The sequence below is a fragment of the Mus caroli genome, chromosome 5 (assembly GCF_900094665.2).
Source record: "Mus caroli chromosome 5, CAROLI_EIJ_v1.1, whole genome shotgun sequence".
NCBI lineage: Eukaryota > Metazoa > Chordata > Mammalia > Rodentia > Muridae > Mus > Mus caroli.
The window spans coordinates 114,166,778-114,191,542 of NC_034574.1; the positions used below are offsets into that span (position 1 = coordinate 114,166,778).

A 24,765-nucleotide genomic window follows, 5' to 3' on the forward strand; every position below is an offset into this window, starting at 1 on the left:
TGGGGTCAGAAGATACACTGATCAACTGGGGTCAGAGGACACACTGATTGATTGGGGTCAGAGGACACACTGATCGACTGGGGTCAGAGGATACACTGATCAACTGGGGTCAGAGGACACACTGATCGATTGGGGTCAGAGGACACACTGATTGATTGGGGTCAGAGGACACACTGATTGATTGGTGGTTAGCAAAGCAGCAGACAGGTCATTTGAGAAACAGTAAGCAACTGATTCCTTCAGCTTTCCCTACAGCTGCACTTTACAGTGAGAACCTCCTCTGAAGGGGTGAAATTTAGAAATAAAAATAATGAGGTCCTCCAAGCCCCCGGGACCCCTATTCAGTTCCACATGATTCTCTGCAAACTCTGGTTTGCTTGTCTCATGAAAGCAATGCCTCCTCCCGCTCCCAGCCTCACCTACACAAGTCAGACAGCCATGTGGAATGAACACGAACACACACACACACACGAACACACACACACACATGAACACACACACATGAACACACACACACACACACACAGAGGCGCGGGTTTCTGACCAGGGCTGGGGCTGCGGCATGGTGGCAGAGTGCTCGCTCACCCTGAGTGATGAGATCTGCCCTTCACTTTCCCAGTGCTCAGACAAAAAACAAGTGCCCTGCTTTCATCTACACAGTTCTAGATTAGGTAACATCAAAATGTGCAGCAGCAGAGTGAGCGCCAGCCTGTGCAGTGATGGGGTCCTCACTGAAGGCCCTAGTGCCCTGCCACCGTGTGTATAGTACAGGGGGCTCAGCTTTGGGTGTTCACAAGGTCCCTTCCTTGTCGCAGGAGCTGAGCCAGCAGAAGGTGATGATGAGCCCAGTAGGCTCTCCTTTCTCCGAATGGGAAACAAAGGCCCAGAGGAGAGGCACCTACCTCTAACTCACAGATTTGTCAAGAGGAACAGAGACACAACTCAGCCCATGAGGCACTTGCCTGAGTCTGACTCTCGAGACACGATAAGCCTCAAGGTTGGTATATGTAAGTAACACAACCAGGAGAGTACCACAGAGAGCCGCTACTGCAGCTTTCTTTCCTGGCCTCAGGAGGGCATCAGTCCCATCACGGCTGGTTATATTAGCTAGCATGTGACCCCAGCGCACATTGACTGCTACTGAGGCAGGAGACAGATACTCACAGGGCAGGATGTTTTTGTATCTGTTTTTGTTTTTATTTTCTTGTCTCTGTCCTTCTTTTCGGCTGTAGAGAAGTTTGCATTCCTGTTGCTGGAGTGTCTAGAAACAGAGAAGAGGAAATGTTACCATGTATCAGACGTGCCCTATAGAGGGAAGTCAAATGGCTCACATCTGAGACCTGAGCTCAGTCCCCACAAACTACATGTGAAAGAGAAGAACATCTGAAAGCTGTCCTCTGACCTCCACACACACACCATGGTATGAGCCATCCATGTGTGTGCGCACACACACATATACATACACAAGTAAATCAACAAAGGGAGGGAGGGAGGGAGGGAGGGTCAAACAACAAAACTCTACCCAGTCACACAGAACAACTCTGCCTCTGCCACTCTATAGTCTGTCTAGAGACTATATTTCACCTGGAAAGATGGTCACAGTTAGTCACACTCACACAATGGGATGTGAGCCACATGCTTACGCTGACCAGGGTACACACCAACGGCAGAAGCACATGCACCAGGGAGAAAGCATGGACGTGGCGTTCAGTAATCCTTGCCTTCTTTTTTGTTTCAGTGACCCGGCCTGTTTACCTTAGCTGTTTTGCCCCTAAACTTGCTACAATGGGTGTAAGAAAAACACGAGGCCGGCACTGGTGAGAGCCAGCATAGGGTTTGCAGGCATCAAGCACACAGTGCAGGGTCTTCAGCCCTAGAATATGGACACAGGAGAGGCAGAAGCAGCTTGGTGTCACCAGATGACAAGACGCCCAGCTTTGGGGTCCGGTCCTCTTATGTCATGCCCAAGTCAGCGCCTTAATGACAGCTGTGTCCAGAGCTGCTGCCCTACACTTCCCCCAGGAAACCTGGACAAAATGCAAGTTGACCCAGAAGGAAAAAGCAGGGAGCAAGATGGATTCCAGAAGAAAGCACTGGACAGCTCTGAGGGGCAAAGAACTGGGGATGCCATCAAGGAAAGAGATAAAGCATAAAGGGAGACTGGCCCAGGCGGGAAAAGCCAGGCTGAGGCAGTCAGGGAGATTCGTTTTTCGAAATGACAAAAAAAAAAAAAAAAAAAAAAACTGTTAAAAAAAATTTTTCAAACGAAAAAAAAAAAAAAAAAAAAAAAAGAATCTCTTTAGCTCTCAGCAAGCCTAGCTTGTCAGTTATGTGTTGCTGAAGGTGGAGCCTGGGGTCTCTGATGTACGCTAGGCAGTGATCTGCCACAGAGCCCTTAAGCCGTTTTTGATAGAAAATCACAGACAGACAAATGAGGAGGGTGAGAGGCAGTTAAAATGAGAGAAAGAGTTCCTCTATGATGCGTCTAACAGCGAGCAGCCTGGGAAGCTCTCTGCAAGGAGAGGCAGAGCTATCCAGCAGGACAATGGAGCCTGCACCACTTCACTTAGCTGAGATGTCAATGATGGGGGAAATGCTGGGGACTTAAAACAAGTTTGTGACTCAGTCTCAACATGCAAAGTTCAGCCTTGGCACATGGCACACAATGCAAGTCTTTAGCTGGTGGGGACCCAAGCAGAAAGAAAATAAGATCTGTAGACCTGGACAATGCAATGCTTATATGAGTTTTTTTAAACTCGTTCAGATCAAGTAATTAAAGTCATTTGCCTTCTGGGAGCTGGCATTCCCTGACCTTGAGCTGGCCACAAAGGCAATGAGGTGGACAGGCCACAGGGATGATATTCAAAAATAACTGCATGCATTGAGGGGATCCAATCCTTCAGAGCAGCCAGAGCGAGGAGCAGGGAGGGGAGGTGCCCTGGCAATGGTGACAGGGTAAGGGCCTGCAGCTTTACTAAAACTTGGCAGTAACTTGTGACCATAACCTATGATTCAAATGTCATGTGATGTTTATTCATAAGGACATGTTGCAGCTCATCTCTGTAAAAGGTAGGGCCGTGCACCTCCCTAATTTATCTTAGCTCCTGCAATGAGGGTGCTATCAAGAATGACCTTGACAAGAAAACTCAAAGAGCTTTCAGGAGCTCTATGCAACATTCCCAACTGCCTCTTGCACATGCTGTGGAGGTCATGTCAGGCTGTGAGCCCTGAGGACCCCAAGGGCCAAGCCCAGGCCCTGCATCCAGGCAGTTGGGTGCTGACTGACAGCAGTGAGCGGCCTTCATGGATAACAAATGGATGACGCCTACCCCAGCTTTCCCTCCATGACTCTGCAGCCCATCCCTACGCATGTCCAGGGCCCAAACTGCTCAGACCTCTTCAGTCCTACAATGAGGGCAGCTAGATAGCCAGTAAGATCTCAGCAGTTGCTGGGCAGTGGTGGCGCACGTCTTTAATCCCAGCACTTGGGAGGCAGAGGCAGGTGGATTTCTGAGTTCGAGGCTAGCCTGGTCTACAGAATGAGTTCCGGGACAGCCGGGGCTACACAGAGAAACCCTGTCTCAAACAAACAAACTAACAAACAAACAAAAAAGATCTCAGGAGTTAGGATTGTCTATCCTCTGTCTCCAGAGGCACTCCAGCTGTAGCTGAGATTAGCAGGTAGCCTCTGCCAAAACCACTTCCTTCTGGGCACCAGGCTAATGGGAACAGGAGTCTGACTGTATCCCGTAGCCCTTCCCTACTCCAAGGTGTATGTTCTACAGTGTCCCGTTTACCAGCAGTCCTGTGAACCTGCATGTCACTCAGCAACTGCACTGAAGACAACGCAAAGCCAGGCANAAAAAAAAAAAAAAAAAAAAAAAAAAAACAAAAACCTAGGACACAGACTGTTGACATCATTTCCCAGGAATTACAACCAAACCATGGGCTCTCAGAAGAGAAGTCTAAGCAGAGCCAGAAGTGGAGAGATACCATCCCACTATGCAACCTCAGGAAATGTGAGAAGGGGCTGGAGAGATGGCACAGCAGTGAAAGTCCTGCTGCTCCTCCACAGGACCTGGGCTTGGTTCCCAGCACCCACCCAGCAGCTCACATTTCAAGGGAATGAGATCTGATATTCTAGGAATAGCCTCTCCACAGGTACTGCATGCACGTGGAACACAGGCATTTATGCAAGGAAAACACCCATACACCCAAAAGGCTTTGTGAAAGACAAAGCGCTCATCTATGCTGGGTCTGGGATGGCTCTTCTGCAGAAGTCATGGGGCCACAGAGAAATGAAGGGAGCACGGGATAGTCCAACTCCAAGAAGGGCAGGGTGAGACTGGGCAGTATGTCTAGACTCAGTGCATGAGGAAGAGGAAGGCTGAGAAGAAATGAAGTCAGGAAACTGGCAGAGGACCAAGGGAGCAGGCAAGGCAGGGCAATCTCAGGCCAGTGGAAGGAAACACACATGGCCAACTTGGAACGGAACATGAAACAGCTTCTCCCAAGCTGAAACCGTCTGTCATCTGCCACCATGAGGACGTCTTTCTGACTTTTCTTGAGTCAGATTCTTGGTTCTTCACAATGAAAATGCCAGGCTTCCAAAAGGAAAAAGGAGTCACTGAAGGTTCCTGAATAGAAAGGCACATGGGAAACGCTGAGATTTGCATAAAGGATGTTACAGCATCAGAGGCAGGGGATGCGATGGAGAAGCTCAAGTCTTCTCAAGTAGGAGACCTGAACATCAGGCTGAAATCCTCTCTCTATGCCCTGCCCACCTGAGCCACCCCACACAGGCACCATTTCTTCATGCATCTGGAGATAGAATTAGGTGCCCACCTAGCTCAATGGTCAGAGAGGCCCAATGCTCAGCAGGACGCAGATCATGGAAATGCCTTCCTTTCCAAAAAAGGCAGGCATGGGAGGGAACAACAGTTCTGGTCATGGGAGAAAGAGAAGGAAATTGCATCAAGGGCATCAATGGTCCAGCCTTCAGCTCCAGAGCAATGCGCAACTTCCAAAGACATGGAGCAAAAGTAACGTTCTGTCTCTAGAGGAAGAGGACCAGCTTGGGAGGCATGAGTCTGAAAAGCAAAGACAGTAAGCAGCAGAGTGGAAAACCGCCCAAACCATGGAGTCAGAGCACTAAAGCATCGCACACTTATGGGTGCTGGGTCAGTCAGGAGGAGAACACAGGGGCAGCAGGACAGGCAGCAGGAAAGGAAAGGAACAAAGCAGGGTTGTGCTCCTGCTTCAAGATGCAAGGGAGGAAATGGGGAGCTGAGCAGAGAAGGGAAACAGAGGAAGAGAGGGATGGGGAGGGAAAGAACCTGCCTTGGCAAGGCAAAGCATGGTGGTGGGTACCTGTGAACCCAGTACTTAGACAACGAGGTCAGCAAAGGCTTGTCCCAAATACTGAAAAGGGGGAAGGATGCTGAGGGTGTAGCTCAGTTGGTAGTGGGTTTACGCAGCACACACAAGGCCCTTGGCCCAGTCCCCAGCACTATAGAAACTGGCTACTTGGAAGGTAGAGACAAGGAGTTCGAGGTCTCTCCAGCCTCAGGGAGCTTGAGGCTAGCCACCTGAGCTAGCTATACACAACCTTGCCTCAAATAACAAAAAAACCTCAGTGGCATCCACAGGGAGATGCCACAACTAAAGAAGGCTCAAGACATAAGGAGCTAAAAAGGAACAGAAGCTGCAGAAGGGCACTCACAGCCTGGGAAGCAGCAGTAACGTCCTCTTCCTCCACAGCACAGGGTACCAGAAGGAAAGAGCATAGGGAAAATGGAATGCCAGAACCAAGGCCAACAAAACCCTAAAGAGAACGCACCAGGCAGAGAGCTGTGCTATCAGAAACTGGACAGAGCTCAGACGGAGGGAGGAGGCCTCAGACCCCGACACTGCTGTTCTGGGGGCCTCCAGGGAATGCTCTGGTTTGCCACTAGCCTGTGACCTGGAGCATTTGGGGTCTGCAGCTAGTCTGACTGGGGGCTGTCCTTCAATGTCGACCGCTTAGTCACCAGGGGAATATGTCCAGTAGAGATCGCCAGCAAGAATTATCACTCCAGACAGCACCCAGGGTGCAGCTAAAGGCTTGTTTCTGTAAAGGATGACTGCCTCTGAGGAGAGACAGTGCCTACAAGCAGGACAGAGTCCCTTTGGAGAAATCGGGGATAGCAGCTGAAGGCCCTAGGGCTCCTCCCAGCCAGAGGCCAGCAGAGCTAACGGGCAGGACATGTCAGGCACCCTCTGAAGGGAAGAGACTGCACAGCAGAAAACTGAAATTACTAAGGAAAGGAAAAAGGAGTTAAAACACTGGGGAAGTAACCCCAGTAAAGCAAATGTCCTATGGTTCTGTCTGGTTGGAATTTAAGGGTTTTGTCTGTTGGGTTTTCTCCCCTTTATCATGTATTGAGATTTAATCAGAAACACTGAGTTCAGAAACTAAAGTCTTCCTGAAATCCAGCCTGTGAGCCTAAATCACAATGCCTGAGGCATGAGGGATGTCAAATCTCAGCTGCACACAGCCCTGGGTTCCATTGGGGACTCAGGGATGAAAGCAAGCTGTCCATCAGTGAAGCAAAGCCCAGCACACTGCCCCATGCCACCAAAGCATCAGTGGCACTGCTCCACGCCACCACAGCATCAGTGGCAGCCCCTCTGTCTGGAGTCTGGAGCAAGCGTCTTGCTTAGCCCAATGCAGCTCTCTGAAGGAGCTCAGGTTCAATGCAACCACAAAACTTTATTTGAAGTCTACTTGGGAGTCAGAGGGTTGGGGGCTGTCTGCTGGAGTAGGAGGATATAAGGAACCAAATGGAATTGTCCTAGGACCCTCACTGCACTGGTCACTTTCCTAGATGACACATGCCCTCTTGTTCCCTCAGCAGTACATCTGGGCAAAGTATTTCCTTCCTCCAATAGACTCACAGAAGTTATCTGCGTCTCTGGATGTGTGATGCATTAAACCAACAGCCACGTGGATTATTCACAGATCCCTACTCACACATTTAACAGGAAGGAAGTACCCAGCTCACAGTGGGGATGGGGAATGGGGAAGGCTCCCCTGAGAAAACTCCCAGAGGGAGAAGCTGAAGACTGAAGAGGTATCCAAAACAAACAAACACACAAAACTCTTAACAGTCCCAAGTTAAAGCTGATGGGTTCACAACCTGCTCCCTCCAGCCTCCTCCTAATAACAGCACCCTGCAGCAACTCAAGTAGTAGAATTCAGGCTCCTTTGAAAGCTCATCAGAGTGCACTTCGAAAGGTGAGATCCACCACCACCCCACCCCACCCCCAGCCCCAATCAGAGCACACCGTGGAACACAGGATGCTGCACTGATCATTCTCCAGGAAGCAGTTCTGACATGCTCATAACAGTGTTCTGCAGGTGAGGCTCAAACTTTAGCTTCAGGGATTGAAACTATAATGGGAGTAAACTTCCAACAACCCAACCTGCAGTGGTCTTTCTTCCTTAGCCTCATGGACCCAACTCCAGTTTCAATGGGCAGTTTCTTAAGGCTGACTTCCCTGGAGAGCTGGGGACAATCTGAGATCTCATCTGCAGGACCCACCCCTCAATGCTCTGACTTACTGTATAACCCCAACAATACAGATGGGAAACTGACTGGTTCACCACACACAAAGCCACTCACTTTTTCCTTTTATGCTATTATTGGTGTACAAAAAACAGACTGAACTCATGTTCATCTACAATTTGTTTTCCACGGCCACCGAGCAAAGGGTGGTGCATACTGGAATCCCAGCAGTTGGGAGGTAGAGATGAGGGACTAGCAGCTAGGCAGATCCTGGACTGGGAGGTAGATCGAGAAAGGAACACAGATAGACAGGGAGGATGGCAAGACCCCAGCTTCTTCCTCTCCTGAGAGTAAGGTCTGGCGGGCTTTGGTTTCCCACAGCAGGGCCAACTCCTGGCTGAAATGGTACAGACTATGTTCAAGGCAAACCTGAACATGTCTACCTGAAGCTGTAGTCTATCATCTCCTCTGTGCTACACTCAGAAGACTCAGAGCTGGGGGCTGCAAAGATGGCTCAGCATCTCCCCAGCTCCTCTTTCTCTCTTCACCCTCATGTTGAAGACTATATTAAAATATCCTTTACTTTATAGTAATTAATACACTGGAAAACAGTATTTTATTGACAACCAAGTATGTACTACTGGCTATGCCCTTGTGGCAAAAGGCTCATCTTTATAGAAATATTCAATCTTGAAAAAAAGAGGAAGATAATATGGAGTGCTGCTAAGTGGGACAGCACAGGCTCTGCCTGCACAAAGTCCTGCACTGGATCCGCAGGACCAATCACTAAATAAATAATTTAAAGATGGCCACATGGCTCACTCTGCTCTCATCACACCTTCACTGACACCTTTATCCCTGCCTCTCTCAACAGGAAACTTCGGAATGGTGTTCAAAGAGTCCACCCCAATGGCTCGTATGAGACCAGACCCAAGTTCTAGTCCCTATGCATCACTGCAGAGTAAACACCAAGAATGTTCTAGGATGGGCCCATCTCCAGGGCTGAGATTATCAATATCTGTGCTAAGGAGGGTGGACAGTCTACTCGACCTCTCTGACCTCACACTCCTCTGTGGAATGGAACTCGCACCTCTCTCTGAAAGCTGTCTGGCACATGGAGGCACAAACAGCTGTTGAATCCTCAAGTCCTACACAAAGCATAGACTAACCAGTCCCGTGAAACAGAAAGGAGGGAGAGGAAGGGGGAAATGGAGGAGGGTGCGTGTTAGCTGCATTCCAAACTATCAAAGAATAAATTTAAAATATTCTCTAAAATGGGCATGGGATGGCAGAAGCAGGCAGATCTCTAAGCTGGAGGCCAACCTGGTCTACTGAGCAAGTTCCAAGGCCAGCCAGGGCTACATAGAGAAGTCCTGTCTGGAAAAACCCAAACAAAATATAAACGTAGACAGTGCACAGACATTTGTAGGTTTGTGCCGTGTGCAGACATGAGTGACATAAGGTGAGTGACTGTGGAGGGAAAGAGGACAGAAGATTTGTCTGTAAAGCTCTGGTCAAAGGAGCAAGGAGAGAAAGACAGACAAACCAGAGGACACACAGGTCGGCAGCATATGAGCGCACAGGGCCACAGTCAGGCCCACACACGAGCAGGGCTCGGGACAGAGGTCAGCCCCTTCACTTCCCTGCTACACTGTGAACTCACAGCCAGGCCCCTTCTCCTGGCCTCACACATGGCACTGAAGCTGCCGTTTGCCTGAAGCCCCTCAGATGCCAGAGAAATTCTATCCTTCTGCTTTCCTGGGGTCCTGCCAGTGGTCTGAACCAAAAAGTAAATGGAGCCGCTGGCACATCTGTCTGAGACAAGCTGCCAACCTTTCCCAGGAACACAATGCCCCTCTGCTTCAAAGAAGTCTCTCAGCAACTGGCCACACACACAGCAAAGTAAGCCAGGCCCCAGTGCAGCCCTCTCACCTGTTTAAACATCATCTAATAGCACACAGAAAAACAAGTTGTCAGTGACTTACCTCAAACTCTTCCCAAAAGCCCTGCTTGACTTTATCTGTGGTCTCAGCCAGCTTGCTTAACTCTCGAACCCGGCTTTCAATTTCAGCAGCATTGATACGGGTTGTGTTGAGGGGCTGTTGTGTTCAGCAGTGGTAGAAAAGGAGAAAGCATGTTATAAACAGTATCAATGCAGAAAGAAAAAGACTTCACAGAAGCAAAGGCAGGAGACACATCATCCCAAATTGGGGGGGAGGGGTCACTGAAGCAGATCAGCGCCTCTTCTTGTCAGATGTGTGGTAATCCCTGTGTGCTGAGTGTGCTCCCGCCATGGTAAATGTGCCATCAGAGGCCCAAAGCAACAGGGTCACGTGGCTGTGGAATGACCCTTAAGCCCTTTCCCCTGTTAGTCAGTCCTCATGGATCCTGACCTGCTTGAGCTGCAGGACTGTGCCCAGCGTTTCCACCATGGGGTTCTTCTTGTAATGCTCCACCAGGTCTGTAAGAGAGTCAAAGCGCTCTCCCCCACCAACGTCGTATTTCAGCTCCTTTCAAAACCAAACAGATGGCGCCATTACCTCATGCTACATTCCTGTCTTCCCACCTGCCTGCAGCCACTATGTTCTTAGTGACATGAACCTGTGCACAGACGTGTCTGTCTAGAGAGCATGATGAGAATAAGACACACATGTATCATGTTAACATACCTCGTGTCCACGTCATCACAGTGGAGCCACACTTGGCCTTGACAAGAGAACCCTGTCATTGGTGGCAGGAGAGCCTCCCAGTAAAGCAAATGATCCAAGTGTGAAAGGAGCATACAGTGTCCCCTCATTTATATGTAGTATCCAAGGAAAAAAGTCCAAGACACAGTGACAAGAGGTCAAACAGTGACTATGAAGGACTTAGGGGCAGGGGAAGGTACTGGTGACACGCAGACCCACAGATGCTCTGGATGGTGAACAGGCTCAGGAGCCCCAGTCAGAAGCAGACGACAACAGTGTTGCATACTCTGGAGATTGGCTGGGAGGGCATCTGAAGTAGTGTGCAGTGAGTGATGGGCACACTGAACTAGCCAACTGCAGAAACCTGAACTGTAATCAACTGAAACCTAGAGACTGACTCCCAGAAACAGAAACCCCAACAGCACCACCGTACTCTGAAGGACAGGAAGCGGCAGTGCTGAGGAGGCAGGGGCGGCAAGGGAGGCTGGGGAGGCAGGGGAGGCAAGAGAGGAAGGAGGGGAAGCAGGAGACTGCAGCTCAGTGATGGGACAGGTACTAGGCTCCATCCCAGCACCAAAGACAATAAGTGGCATAAAATGTAATTAAATCAAAATCAAATGTAAACTCAATCATGACACAACACACTTCCCATCACCTCAGACTCCTCACCATGCCTCTGCCCAGTATCACATGATGTCACGTGTACAACCATGGTGCTGTACACTAGGGAATGTGACAAGAAAGCAGTCTGTGTGTGTTCAGATAGACACAGGATGCTTTTCTGAAGTCTGCTGACCCCAGGGGTGCACCCACAGACATGGGAGGGACGGTGCAGTGTCACCAGCCAATGGGCTTCAGGACAGTCATGGATCCATACAACCCATCTCAGAAAAACAGAAACAAAACAGCCAACAGAAAAACACAGCAACAACAAAAAGGAAAGAAACAACAGTGCTTCAAAATGATGAACCCCACACGGGGTGCAGCCAAGCAAGGACAGAAGGACAGGCGGTGTGCTGGTGTCTAGTCCTCTCAGCAGAAGCCCCCAATGCAGCTGCTGCGGGCCCACAGTCCCCATGGTGCTCTACCTGACAGCGGATCATGACGTGGGTCACTTTGGACTTGCCGTCGTTGCTCTCCCCTTTGTCATCACCAGTGCGCACAGAGAGAACGAAGTCTCCGGGGTGGCTCTGGCTCTCTCGAACGAGGAAGCTGCCATGCTTGCCCTTCTCCGTCAGCAGCTTCTCTGCTTCTTTTCCAGACAAGTGACCATGGAACCACCTGTGAACATATTTGACAGGGAACAAGTTGAGCTCAGCTGCGGTGTGTGCACGGCACATTCTCACGGACCACACACACTCACTCTGCTCAGCACAGGCTCCTGACACACAGCTTCCTCCAGAGGGTACTGTCTGACAGGCAGTCTACATCTCGGACAGGAAAAATGACAAAGATATGTTAAAAATGACAACTAAAATTTGATTTTCTTTTTTGAGGCAGTCTCACTGTGTGACCCAGGTTGGTCTTGAGCTGTAGACCGTCCTGCCTCAGGCTCCTAAGTGCCAATATTGTGAGCGCTGCCACCACATCTGGCCTCCATTAAATCTTTTAAAGGAGCTCAGAATCACTGGAAAACAATGTCCACAAGACAATGATGGTGCACACCTTTAATCCAAACACTGGAGAGGCAGAGGCAGGTGGATCTGAGTTCTAGACCAGCCTGGTCTACAGAGTGAGTTCCAGGACAGCCAGGGCTACACAGAGAAACCCTGTCTCAAAACCAAACCAAACCAAACCAAACCAAACCAACCAAAAAAAACTATATCCTCAATGCTTCCTATTTCCTCTTAAATCTCCCATCTTTTAAAAACACAATTTAGGTAAGAAAGTTACAACTGGGTGTGGTGGTACATGCTTATAATTCATGTGCACTGCTAGCTTTAGTCAACTTCATAGAAGCTACCATCACTTGGGAAGAGACAGCCTCAATTGAGAAAATGTCCCTACCAGACTAGTCTGTGGGCTAACCTACTGCACATCTTCTTAATTGATGACTGATGGGGGAGGGCCCATCACTGCTGTTAATGCCACCCTTTGGGTAGTGATCCTGGGGACTATAAGAAAGCAGGCTGAGCAAACCAGGAGGGCAGGCCAGTAAAGACCATTCCTTCATGGCCTCTGCATCCGTTCCTGCTTCCAAGGTCCTGCCTCGAGTTCCTGCCCTGACTGCCCTGGATAACAGACTATAAGCTGTAAGGTGAAGTAAGCCCTTTCCTCTCTAAGTTGCTTTTGGATATAGCATTTTATCCCAGCAACAGAAACCCCGACGGAGACCCCATCCACTGAGGAGAGGAGACCGAAAATGAAGAGCACGAGGTCATCTGCAGCTACACAGCCTTCTGGAGACAGCCCAGCCTACATGAGGCCTGGACTCCAACAACAAACAAACAAGTGATCAGAGACAGGGGATCACATGAACCTGCTCCCGCTGTGCCACTAGATACAAAGGGATCTTTGCTGTAAGCTAATTCAAAGCATTTCAGATTTTTCCCTATTTCCAACCTAATTGTACTTGTCTCTGACTCTGCTGTTCAGGTCTTCAAACTACACTGGGTTATCCAGTCAAGCTTTAATGGTGTTCCATCCTGGAGCAGGGACAGGGGTTTCCTTAACAATGTGAGTTCCCATGGACAGAGAGAACAACGTCTACATCGGACCAAGACATCTGTACTTTAGCTAGTGTGCTAGGGAGTCTTGATACAGGCTGCCCAGGGTCATCAGATGGCAGACTCTAAGACCAAGGCTCTTAACTTAAGCTGTCACAGAAACATCCTGACACAGTCACTCGAACGCCATGGCTTTAGGTAAGGAAGAAGCTAACCCGAGCAGTAACACTCATCACCAAAGACTTGGTAGCATTCTTCCATCTACATGCCCCTGGAAAGGCACGTGCAGATCTAAAGCAGGTGGAGACAGCTTGAGACTACAGTATTAGCCAGAGAAACAAATTACTAGCAGATAGGACAGAAAGCTGGGAAAGGCAAGATCCAGGATCTTCAGTGAGAGAGGAGAATGCAAAGCCAATGCCAGGTAAATAAAGCAAGTACCAGCTCTCAACTCCCAACACCACCACCCTCCCATCCCCCAACGCACATAGGAAGAATGCCACAACATGGCAGTTCTTTCTCTACAGACACAGATGTGCTACACATTTGGGAGAGAATGTTAAAAGCTGATGAGAAGCTGGTCCTTCAGGACTCTGCTTTCCCACTTCTGGCCTGACCTCTGTTGGTACTGTTGCTAAATAACTGGTCAGAGCACCTTGTAGCACCGCTGCTATTTCGGCATCTCAAGCTCCATGTTCTCTGCCCCAACTCCCAAAGCTCATCAGCTGTTGATAAAAGTTACAATTAAAGCACATTCTAAATCTACCCGGAGAAAACGTAGGAGCCCTATAGAATCTGTGTAAGGAACACTAACTGCAGCTGCCAATACTCTGACACTGCAGGCAGGGGATGTAGCTCAGTATATAGAGTGCTTTGCTAGCATGCACCAAGCCTATGTTCAATCTCTAGAACCACGTAAGCCAGACATGGCGAAGCATGCCCGTAACCCTAGTGCTAACTCAGTGGGTAAAGGCAGGGACAGGAATTCAGTCATCCTCAACTACACAAGCTATACAATAAGTTCCAGGCAAACAAACAAAAACACATCTTAAAAATGACAGCATGAAAATTTTATATGGGGCTGGAGAGATGGCTTAGTGATTAAGAGCGCTGACTGCTCTTCCGAAGGTCCCGAGTTCAAATCCCAGCAACCACATGGTGGCTCACAACCATCCATAACAAAATCTGATACCCTCTTCTGGAGTATCTGAGGACAGCTACAGTGTACTTACATATAATAAATAAATAAATCTTTAAAAAAAAAAAAAACTTTATATGCCTCAGTACAGGGGAACATCAGGGCCAAGAAGTGGGAGTGGGTGGGAAGGGGAGAGGGGGAGGGTATGGGGGACTTTTGGGATAGCATTTGAAATGAATGTAAATGAAGAAAATACCTAATAATAATAATAAAAAAAAAGAAACGTGGAAAAAGAAAAAAAATGACAGCATGAGGGATAGACACCAGCCTCTGGAGTCACACAGATCATATGCATCCCACAAAGTGGGCTTACAATACACTGACCTGGTCACGAAGATGTCACTGACCTTTCAGAGGTAGGGTCTGCACAGTTCAGCGGGTACTTGAGCTCGATAACATCTCCATTCTTCTCTTTCAGCTGCCCATGGTGTTCCATGTAATACTGGACCAGTTCAGCCAAGGTGGCAAACTTCTCCCCACCATAGAGGTCATAGTAGTCCCCAGTGTTCTGAATCTTGATGTGGGTAACAGCTCCATTTCTTCTAAAATAGTCCATTGGGAGAAGGCGTATCAAAGAGTTGGAAAAAGAGACCTCATATTCAGTGGAAGATTTCACCCAAGCACCAGAACTAACCCAAAGGAAAGATTTAACCCCTCCCTGAAACTAGAGATCAAATAACCCCATTAACTATGGCAACCCACAGCACTGTCTATGCCTCGAACCTGCGAAGATTCTACTTTGAATGGCTGGCCTAGTTCACGGTCTAGGTTAAGTGACAACATTATTGTCCTTAACAATCAAGGACACAAAAGTAGTTAAAATGAAACGCCCACTCACCTTGTCATGTAGCAACTCATAATCATTTTGTTCAAAGGCAATAAAGTTGAATAAGCACCAAAAGATTTTAAAAATAGACAAATAAAAGACGGAAACTCAAAATATTCAAATAAAAGACGGAAACTCAAAATATTTACCATAAAAATATATCAACAGGACCTGAGTTGGGCTGGAGAGATGGCTTAGCAGGTAAGAGCACTGACTGCTCTTCCAGAGGTCCTGAGTTCAATTCCCAACAACCACATGGTTGCTCACAACCATCTGTAATGAGATCTGATGCCCTCTTCTGGTGTGTCTGAAGAGAACAACAGTGTATTCACATACATAAAATAAATAAATAAATCTTTAAAAATATATCAACAGCCAGGCACTTGGGAGGCTGCAGCGGGAAGGCACTGGGCTACAGAGCAAAGCCATGTTGAAAATAAATTGTGAAAGCTTGCTTTTTTTACATGTGTAAATATTGCCTAAAGAGTATGATGATGCACACCTATTATCCCAGCACTTGGGGGCTGAGCCAGGAGGGTCAGAAGTTTATCTTCAGCCTTCTCTGCATAAGATCATGTCTCAAAAAACACAAAACAAAAGGACTCAACACCAACAACAATCAACAGGACCCAGTAAAATGGCTTAGTGGGTAAAGGTGCTGACCTGCAAACTTAATCTGACAACCTGAGTTCATCCCCAGTCATGCATAGGAGAGAACCAACCCCCAAAGCTGTCCTCTGACCTCTGACCTATCTGACCTATCCATTCATGCCATTGTTTATGCGCGCGCGCACACACACACAATAAATGTTTTTAAAAAACAACTAATTTTTTTTAATTAACACATTAAAAAAAATTGGGGGTAGGAGAGGGGTTTCTAGACAGGGTTTCTCTGTGTAGCCTTGGCTGTCCTGGAACTCAATCTGTAGACCAGGCTGGCCTCGAACTCAGAAATCCGCCTGCCTCTACCTCCTAAATCCTGGGATTAAAGGCGTATGCCACCATGCCCAGCTCCATTAAAAAAAAGTTAATGTTTAAAAAAAAAAAAAAACAAACAAACCTCTGGAGGTGGTGAGCTGGCTCAGCAGAAAAGCCTGACAGCCACAGCCAGGTCCCTGGCAGCCATGGAGACTCTGATGTAGGAGGGAACTGACACGCGAGCACAGAGAGTACACAACAATGGAGAAGTATTCTCAAGCCCTGATGAGTAACAGTTTCATATGCACTCCCTGGTAGGCAACACTGTCCAGTCAGTGCTGACATCTCCTCTACCAAGGTCAGAATGTGCTTACACAGTCACCCTTACTCTCAGGGACAAATGTCACAGTCCTGCATTTTGCTTCAAAGGAATCAAGGAGTCCATGTGCTAGCATTCGCTTTTAATCCTAAAACAGAGGCAAGTAGATCTCTGTGAATTCAAGGCCAGCCTGATCTACACATCAAATTCCAGGCCAGCCAGCCTCGTCTATTGAGGCCCTATGTCATGGATGGATGGATGGGTGGGTGGGTGGATGGATGGATGGACAGACAGATGGATGGATGGGTGGATAGATTCTTCCTAAGTCTCAGTGAGATTCTAAATAAATTCTCAAGGACATGATTTATTCACATTTATATGAACAGTAAGATCTATAAAAATCAAACCCATTTACTGCAGTTTGAACAGCTACAACAGGCATACAGAAAACATCTAGAAAACTTTCCCATATCTGCTCAGAGGGACAGTGAGAATACACCACACTGTCCAGTGGGATGTAAAACAAACCAAAGCTGTCCAATGTCCATCACTGGAAGAATGGAGAAGCGAGTGTGGTGGCACCATTTGACCACCAAGGAGCCAGTACAATAAACAGCTCGATGTCCCAGCATGCAACTCTCGCTCTTCAGTGGATACATGAATTACAGAACTATTAACGCACCAGGCCACAGAGCTCACTAGACAGTGTAGTACACAACACATCATCAGGGGGATCCATGCCAACCTCTGCACAGTGGAGGAGGAGAACAAGACTAGGCAGGGGGCTCACAGGGGACCACATCTACCTCACAGAGGTTTCGTTCTGGACAAATGAAAGTGATGTGAAGAACCTTGCAAAGACTGTTCCAAACTAAGAAAGAAAAACATAGAAAGCAGGTCAAAGGTGAGGAGCCAGGACTCAGCCCTGGAAGCTCCAGGGATGTCTCTCTGCCCAAGGTATTCTCTCTCAGTCCCCTCGGTAAGTAGAACGCCCAGCAGTCCTTTCTAGTACTTCACAAGGCTGTGACTCTGGGAGACCACAAACAAACAAGAGATAGAGGCTGGAGAGAGGGCTCATCAGTTAGGAACACTGGCTGCTCCTCCTGAGGGCCCAACATTCACATGGTGGCTCACAACCACCTGTAACTCCACCTCCAAGAGATATGATGCCCTCTTCTAGCCTCCAAACACACAGGGTACACATACATACGCACAAGCAGAACATTCATACAGATAAAATCTTTTTTTTTAAAGATGTATTTATTTATTATATGTAAGTACACTGTAGCTGTCTTCAGACACTCCAGAAGAGGGAGTCAGATCTCCTTACAGATGGTTGTGAGCCACCATGTGGTTGCTGGGATTTGAACTCAGGACCTTTAGAAGAGCAGTTGGGTGCTCTTACCCGCTGAGCCATTTCACCAGCTCCATACACATAAAATCTTAAAAAAATAAAATAAAAACCGGGTGGTGGTAGCACACGTCTTTTATTCCAGCACTCGGGAGGCAGAGACAGGCGGATTTCTGAGTTTGAGGCCAGCCTGGTCTAAAGAGTGAGTTCCAGGACAGCCAGGGCTACACAGAGAAACCCTGTCTCGAAAAACAAAAATAAATAAACAAATAAATAAATAAAAATAAAAAATAATAATAATAAAATAAATACTGGGCAGTGGTGGCGCACACCTGTAACCCCAGCTCTCAGGAAGCAGAGGCAGGTGATCTCTCTGAATTTGAGACCAGCCTGATCTACAGAGTGAGTTTCAGGACAGCCAGGGTCTATACTGAGATTTTCTGTCTTGAAAAACAAAAACAAAGTAAAAGAAAAGAAAAAAAGAGAAGAGAAAAGAAAAAGCCTAGAAACAGGCCAGAGCCCTGATTGGCTCCACAGTGCTACAGACAGGACAGGCCCCAAACTAAAGGGGAAGAAGCAAGGCAGCCAAGTGTGGCCTCACCTCTCCTCTGGAAATACAGATCATGAGTGTCTCTTGTTACCTCCCAACTTACCTAACAGACAGAGTGAAGTCTCCAGGGTTACTCTTACTGGGCCTTGCTAAAAAACTGCCATCGACTCCTCTGGTCAGCAGGAGATTCTCTGCCTCCACACCAGTGATGTTGGGGTGAAACCATCTTGAGGGAGAAAACCAGGACAATGAGAACCAAAGCACAGCTGAGCACCCTTACCCCACCGTGTGGAGGCTGTGAGTGCCCTTACCCCACCGTGTGGAGGCTGTGAGCACCCCTTACCCCACCGTGTGGAGGCTGTGAGCACCCCTTACCCCACCGTGTGGAGGCTGTGAGCACCCTTACCCCACCGTGTGGAGGCTGTGAGTGCCCTTACCCCACCATGTGGAGGCTGTGATCTGTGGCACCGACAGCTTCCAGGCTCACCCCTGTCCTTCCCTCCTTAGCCCCCTTTCCTGGATGGGACATTGGGATCCTGCACCCTGCAGGCTCAGGAGCGGCATGGCCAGTGGGGCTGGACTGATAACACAGTGCACTGGTGGGTTTGCCTCCCCCAAAAGATCACCCACATAGTCAGGAAATTGTCTGCATGCAAAGAAACCAGACAAGCCCAAACTGTCATAGGTACTGAGGCTTACAGAGTCAGGTTCTCATTGCTGGGGAGGGAGAGGAAAAAGCCAGAACACTTGCAGGGTACCAGACTGTAAAGGAAGACACCCATATAAATTCAACTTTCTAATATATATATGTAGAAAGAAATACATAGATCTACAAACTGAACAAGGTAATTTCCAGAAATAAGTGTAAGCTACCTTCCCACAAAACACTTGTTCCAAAAACAAAACAAACAAAACACCCGATAAACATCATAGGAGAAAACTTTAACAGGATTTCTCTCAAAGAGGTGTCACTATGTAACTATGTACTCAGGCTGGCCTACACCTTGGGTCTCTCCCACTTGCAGCCTCTGGCATAGGATTACAGGTGCACACCATGCCACAGGAACAATCTTAGTCAGCTGGCAGTACCACCTGTTACAGGTAGCAAACTGCATGTCTCCAGATCCCATGATGGGAACTTCACATGCAATGTCCTTTAGAAGACACAAGTGCCCACTGTAGGTGACATTCACTTCAAGGGACTCCCCGGGTTCCAGCAAGTTCTCCTTCATGTCACTGGACAGATGGCTCAGCGGCTAAGAGTACTTACTGTTCTTGCAACAAACCTGAGTTTAGTTTTCCCTAGCACCTACATTCTGTAACTTCAGCTCCAGGGGAAGTGGTGCCCTCTTCTGGCCTCAAATAAATAAATAACATATTTAAGATCTCCTTCATGAAGCCTCAGGTGAGTGAGTCAAGGCCAAGGCAGACCCTGTCTCTGGAGGCTGGCTGACACATCTAAATAGTCCCAGGGAGTAAGCGTCAATACTAATGTTGGGAGCCAAAGGCTGGGGCTGTACCACAGCAGCAGTGTTTGCCTAGCAAGCACGGAGCCTGGATTCACTTCAGCACTGCACAGGGCACACCACATACACCAGAGGGCTTGATCCACACTAAGATGGCATCCAGGAGAAGTGGAAGCCATGCTCACCCACACAGGAAGGAGGAGGTCAACCGAGGCTACATGAGACCCTGACTCCAAAAATAAATAAACAAAACAAAAACAAGGTTTTTGTGTGTTGCTGGGAACAGGATTGAGGCCCTACACACACTAGTCCCATCCCTGAGGTAGTGAGTGAGTGAGGCAAAGACCTAAGCTGCCTGCTAGCCACTCAAGCACCTGGTTCTCAGTAAGCAGCCACATCGGAGCTCATCTTTAAAATAATAAGCACACTCTGTCCCAACAACATGCAAGCTGAGAACAGAAAAGCCCGCAGCAGCCCAACACAGACATCTTACAGGCTTCAGAGGGCTCCAACCTCTGTTCTGAGCACCTCACGTTTGAGCATCAAACTCAAGACTCAAGTCAAAGGAATAAAATGGGAGTTGACTTTTTGTTTTTTGGTTTTTTTGTTTTTTGGAGACAGGGTTTTTCTGTATAGCCCTGGCTCTCCCTGAACTCACTCTGTAGACCAGGCAGGCCTCGAACTCAGAAATCCGCCTGCCTCTGCCTCCCAAGTGCTGGGATTAAAGGCGTGCGCCACCACGCCCGGCTTGTTTGTTTGGTTTTTTTTTTGTTTGTTTTTTGGGAGTTGACTTTTTACTCCTCCAAGAGCTGTTCAAATCCCAGCACTCAGGAGGCAGATGCAGGTGGATCTCTGAGTTTGAGGTCTAGCCTGGCCTACAACGTTCCAGAATAGCCAGGGCTACACAGTGAAACCCTGTCTCAAAAATAAGTAAAGGAAGGAGGAAAGGAGGGATGGAGGGGGTAGCACAGGCAGGCAGAGGCAGGCAGAGGCAGGAAGGCAGGCAGGCAAGTAGGCACCCTCCAGTGGATGAAAAAGCATTTAACAGCAAAGTTTCAAAGGTAGAAATGGAGAACCTGGTGCCACTGTCCTGGTTCAAATCCCAGCTAAGTGAGCTAAATGACTAACCCCTTTTAAGGCAACCATGGCTTAAAAGAGAGTAACTGCCTCCTACTGCACAGAGGGTTGAGAGGGTGGGATCATGTAGTTCCTAAAGCACACAACAGCCTAGAACAGTGCCAGACAGCACTGTCTCCCTGTGGCAGACAGCAGTGCCTACCTTAATCCTCAGGAGCTGGAGGCAGGAGGATCAGAAATTCAAGGTCAGCCTGGGCAAGCTCCTTCATCTGTATGTGGGTGACAGAGTCCCGCACCTGCCCCGGCCTCTGCCTGCAGCTTACCAGATGCTTTCCATTCAGCACTCTTCCTCCACAGCCGAGCCTGTTCTCAGAAACCGACCGACCGACCGACCGACCGACGGCCCCCTCTGCCGGTGTGTGTGAGACTTAGCGGCTGTCCTCTCTAAGCAGAGGCCTGGACTGTAAAGTTCTGTCCGAATCAGCTGGGTGAGGCCCAGCTTTTGCTTTCGCTTTGGAGACACGGTTTCATTCTGAAGTTCAGGCTAACTAGCCTGCAGTCTCACCCTGGTGCTGGGGTCCCAGGCATGGCTCTAAGCCTGGCTCTGGCCATCATCTCCAACTTTCCCTTTAGCTCTTAGGTGATCTGCAGACTTTTCCTGTTTGCAGTGAGAGTCACATTCCTTTTAAACTATTTTGTATGGCTGTGTTCAAGCCACAGCACTCGTGTGCAGATTACAGAATAAACTGGGAGTCGGGGGTGGGGAATGTTCCCTCTTCTACCATGTGTGGCTCCTAAGGATGGAACTCAGGTCATCAGGGTCAACAGCAATGCCTTTACCCACTGAGCCATCTCACCAGCCCTTAGTCATCTTTACACTGTGATAATGGATACCTAGCAGTGTTTGAAAAGTTACCTATAAGCCCATGCCCACAACCACCAGAGTTTTTAGAAGATTTATTCTTTTTTTAAAAAAAAAAAAATTGTAGCCGGGCATAGTAGCGGACACCTTTAATCCCAGCACTTGGGAGGCAGGGGCAGGCGGATTTCTGAGTTCGAGGCCAGCCTGGTCTACAAAGTGAGTTCCAGGACAGCCAGGGCTATACAGAGAAACCCTGTCTCGAAAAACCAAAAAAAAAAAAATTATTATATATGAGTACACTGTAGCTGTCTTCAGACACACCAGAAGGCATCAGATCCCATTACAGATTTACAGATAGTTGTGAGCCACCATGTGGTTGCTGGGAATTGAATTCAAGACTTCTGGAAGAGCAGTGAGTGCTCTTAACCAGTGAGCCATCTCTCCAGCCCAGATTTATTCTTATGTGTATTTTACCAGTGCATCAGATGTGTGCAGTGCACTCAGAGGCCAGAAAGGATGTCAGATTCTCTGAGGTCAGTTGTAAGCTGCCACATGGGTGCTGGGAAGTGAACCCAGGTCCTCTGGAACAGCCACAAGTGCTCTTAACTTCTAGGCTCTCTCTCCAGCCCCCAAACAATCAGGTTATTAAAGGGGAAAATGGTGCCTCGTCTCTATGGACAGTGACACAATCCCAGCCTCGCCCTCTGGCAAGGGCCCTTATTAGTCCTCCTGAGATGAAGATGGTGGGCTCTGCAGTTGCTTCACTGTGCAGTTAGTTATCAGCCTGGGTCCCGTGATTTACCTGATAGCCTCTACTGTCCCCACTGTCCTCTCTTCCTATTTTACAACAGAAAGCTTGTAGTGTTTGGAAAATTACCCTTAAGCCTACAATCATCAGGGCTTTTATTTTTCGTCTCCTTAAGACTACTTGTATTTTGATGTGTGTGTGTGTTTTTTGCTAGTATATCAGGGCTGGAAAAGTGACTTATTAAAGTGCCATCCATGCAAGCATGAGGCTCTGAGTTCAGATCCCCAGTACCAGTGTAAACATTCGAAGGGGAGCAAGGGGAGTGTGTCTGTAACCCTAGTGCTGGAGAAGTGAGGCCAGAGGACTCCTAGAGCTTGCTGGCCGGATGCTCTGGCCAGAACTCTGTGAAGATGGTTCTTCCACTTTTGTGTGGACTGGAGAGTCATTGAGAAACCAACTCTCAAAAATAAAGTGTAGAGAGCCGGGCAGTGGCACACCTTTAATCCCAGCACCTGGAGGCAGAGGCAGGCAGATTTCTGAGTTCAAGGCCAGCCTGGTCTACAGAGTGAGTTCCAGGACAGCCAGAGCTACCCAGAGAAACCCTGTCTCGAAAAACCAAAAAGAAAAAGGAAAAGACCCACAGTCAGGCCATCAGTGGAAAAAGAGGCCCATTGGTCGTGCAAACTTTATCTGCCTCAGTACAGGGGAACGCCAGGGCCAAGAAGGGGGAGTGGGTAGCGGACTTTTGGGATAGCATTGGAAATGTAAATGAAATAAATACCTAATAAAAAAATAAAATTAAAAAAAGAAAAGAAAAGAAAAGAAAGGGGCTGGTGAGATGGCTCAGTGGGTAAGAGCACCCGATTGCTCTTCCGAAGGTCCAGAGTTCAAATCCCAGCAACCACATGATGGCTCACAACCATCCGCAACGAGATCTGGCGCCCTCTTCTGGAGTGTCTGAAGACAGCTACAGTGTACTTACATATAATAAATAAAATCTTTAAAAAAAAAAAAGAAAAGAAAAGAAACAAAGACTCAAATCTGCCACTGAGCAGGCAGATCTCTCCAAATTGAAGGTCAGCCAGGTCTACAGAGCAAGTTCCAGGCCAGCTACTGATACAGTTGAGACTCTAGTCTTCCATCTCCTGGTGGTGGCATCCTCAATTGTACTACTAACTGCTGTTGGCAAAATCCATCATACTTTCATCCCTATGCAATCCTAGTTCCTCATCTCACCTGGCTGCATTTTATGGCTTGAAGGGATGTGAGTGTATGTATGTGTGTGTGCGTGCATGCCTGCCTGTCCTGTGCACACATGCAGGCATACATGAGTGTGCCTTTGTACATATACAAAGGTTGCTCCTTGAACACTCTCCACTTCTTCTTTTGAGGCAAGAGCTCTCACTTGCCCAGGATATACCAAAGAGGTTAGCAACTAGCCTGCCATCAAGCTCCAAGGTTCTACACACTCCACCACTTCCAGTTATTTTACTTAGGATGTATTTATTTTTACTTTATGAGGTTTTTTTTTTGGGGGGGGGCTTACATGCATGTATGTGTCCTGTGTCTGTGCCTGGTACCAGTGAAGGCCAGAAGAGGGGGTTCGATCTCCTGGAACTGAAGTTGTAGACAGTTGTGAGCTGCCACATGAGTTCCCATGTGCCACTGGGAACTGACTCAAGCCTTCTGAAACAGCAGCCAGAGCTCTTCACCACTGGCCAGCTCTGCAGCCCCCATCCAGCTTCTGTTTTAACATGGGTTTGGGGAGCTGGACTCGGGTCCTGTGCTCATAAAGACAGGCAGATAGAAGCCGTTTCTAGCCACTGCTAGAAACTATTCCTCTTCGCCAAGCTGTCCCTGAACTCTGGGCTCAAGCACTCCTCCTCACCTCATAGCTGGAGTTAGGTACCCAGCATGTGCCAGGTTTCATTTATGTGTGTATATGATGCTGGGAACTGAGCCCTCAGCATCACAGACACCCCACAAGTTCTCTATGGGCCACTGAGCCAACCACAGACCATGCCCCTCTGACCTTTGAGACTCAGTATCTTTGGGGATCTTAATGAAAATATAAACATGCTTTCTAAAATTGTTTTAGTTCATTTGTGACTAGTCAGATAAATAGGAACTAGGTAGGTCTGGTAGGGCAAGACTAGAACCCTGTTACCCAGAAGGTAAGAAGACCCCAAGTTCAAGGCTTCCAAGTGAATTCAAAGCCAACCTGAGCAAAACAGTGAGACTCTGTCAAAAAAAAAAAAAGTAAACAGAGTTCCAGCTTCGGATCAGAGGTAGAAGGCTTGCCATATGACACAAGCCCCTAAGTACAATCACAAGGACCACAAGAGAAGGCAGGAGATGGCCAGGCATGGTGGCACAAGCTTTTAATCCCAGCAACTGGAAGGCAAAGGTAGGAAGAGATAAGATCAAAAGCCAGGGCCGGGCAATGGTGGCACATGCCTTTAACCCCAGCACTTGGGAGGCAGAGGCAGGCGGATTTCTGAGTTTGAGGCCAGCCTGGTCTACAGAGTGAGTTCCAGGACAGCCAGGGCT

The 24,765-nt window shown here is 48.2% G+C and overlaps 1 protein-coding gene across 2 annotated transcripts in view; it reads right to left on the reverse strand.

Moving 5' to 3' along the window:
* Ptpn11 (protein tyrosine phosphatase non-receptor type 11) overlaps nt 1–24,765 on the reverse strand; it is a 62,908-nt gene that overhangs the window by 24,087 nt on the left and 14,056 nt on the right. For both annotated transcript variants that reach the window (XM_021162053.2, XM_021162052.2), the window contains exons 2-7: nt 18,166–18,288; nt 14,446–14,640; nt 11,323–11,515; nt 9,941–10,057; nt 9,533–9,646; nt 1,165–1,261 (exon numbers count right to left, since the gene is read on the reverse strand). In XM_021162053.2, coding sequence (XP_021017712.1) covers nt 1,165–1,261; nt 9,533–9,646; nt 9,941–10,057; nt 11,323–11,515; nt 14,446–14,640; nt 18,166–18,288 — 839 coding nt within the window. The remainder of the gene's footprint in view (nt 1–1,164; nt 1,262–9,532; nt 9,647–9,940; nt 10,058–11,322; nt 11,516–14,445; nt 14,641–18,165; nt 18,289–24,765) is intronic.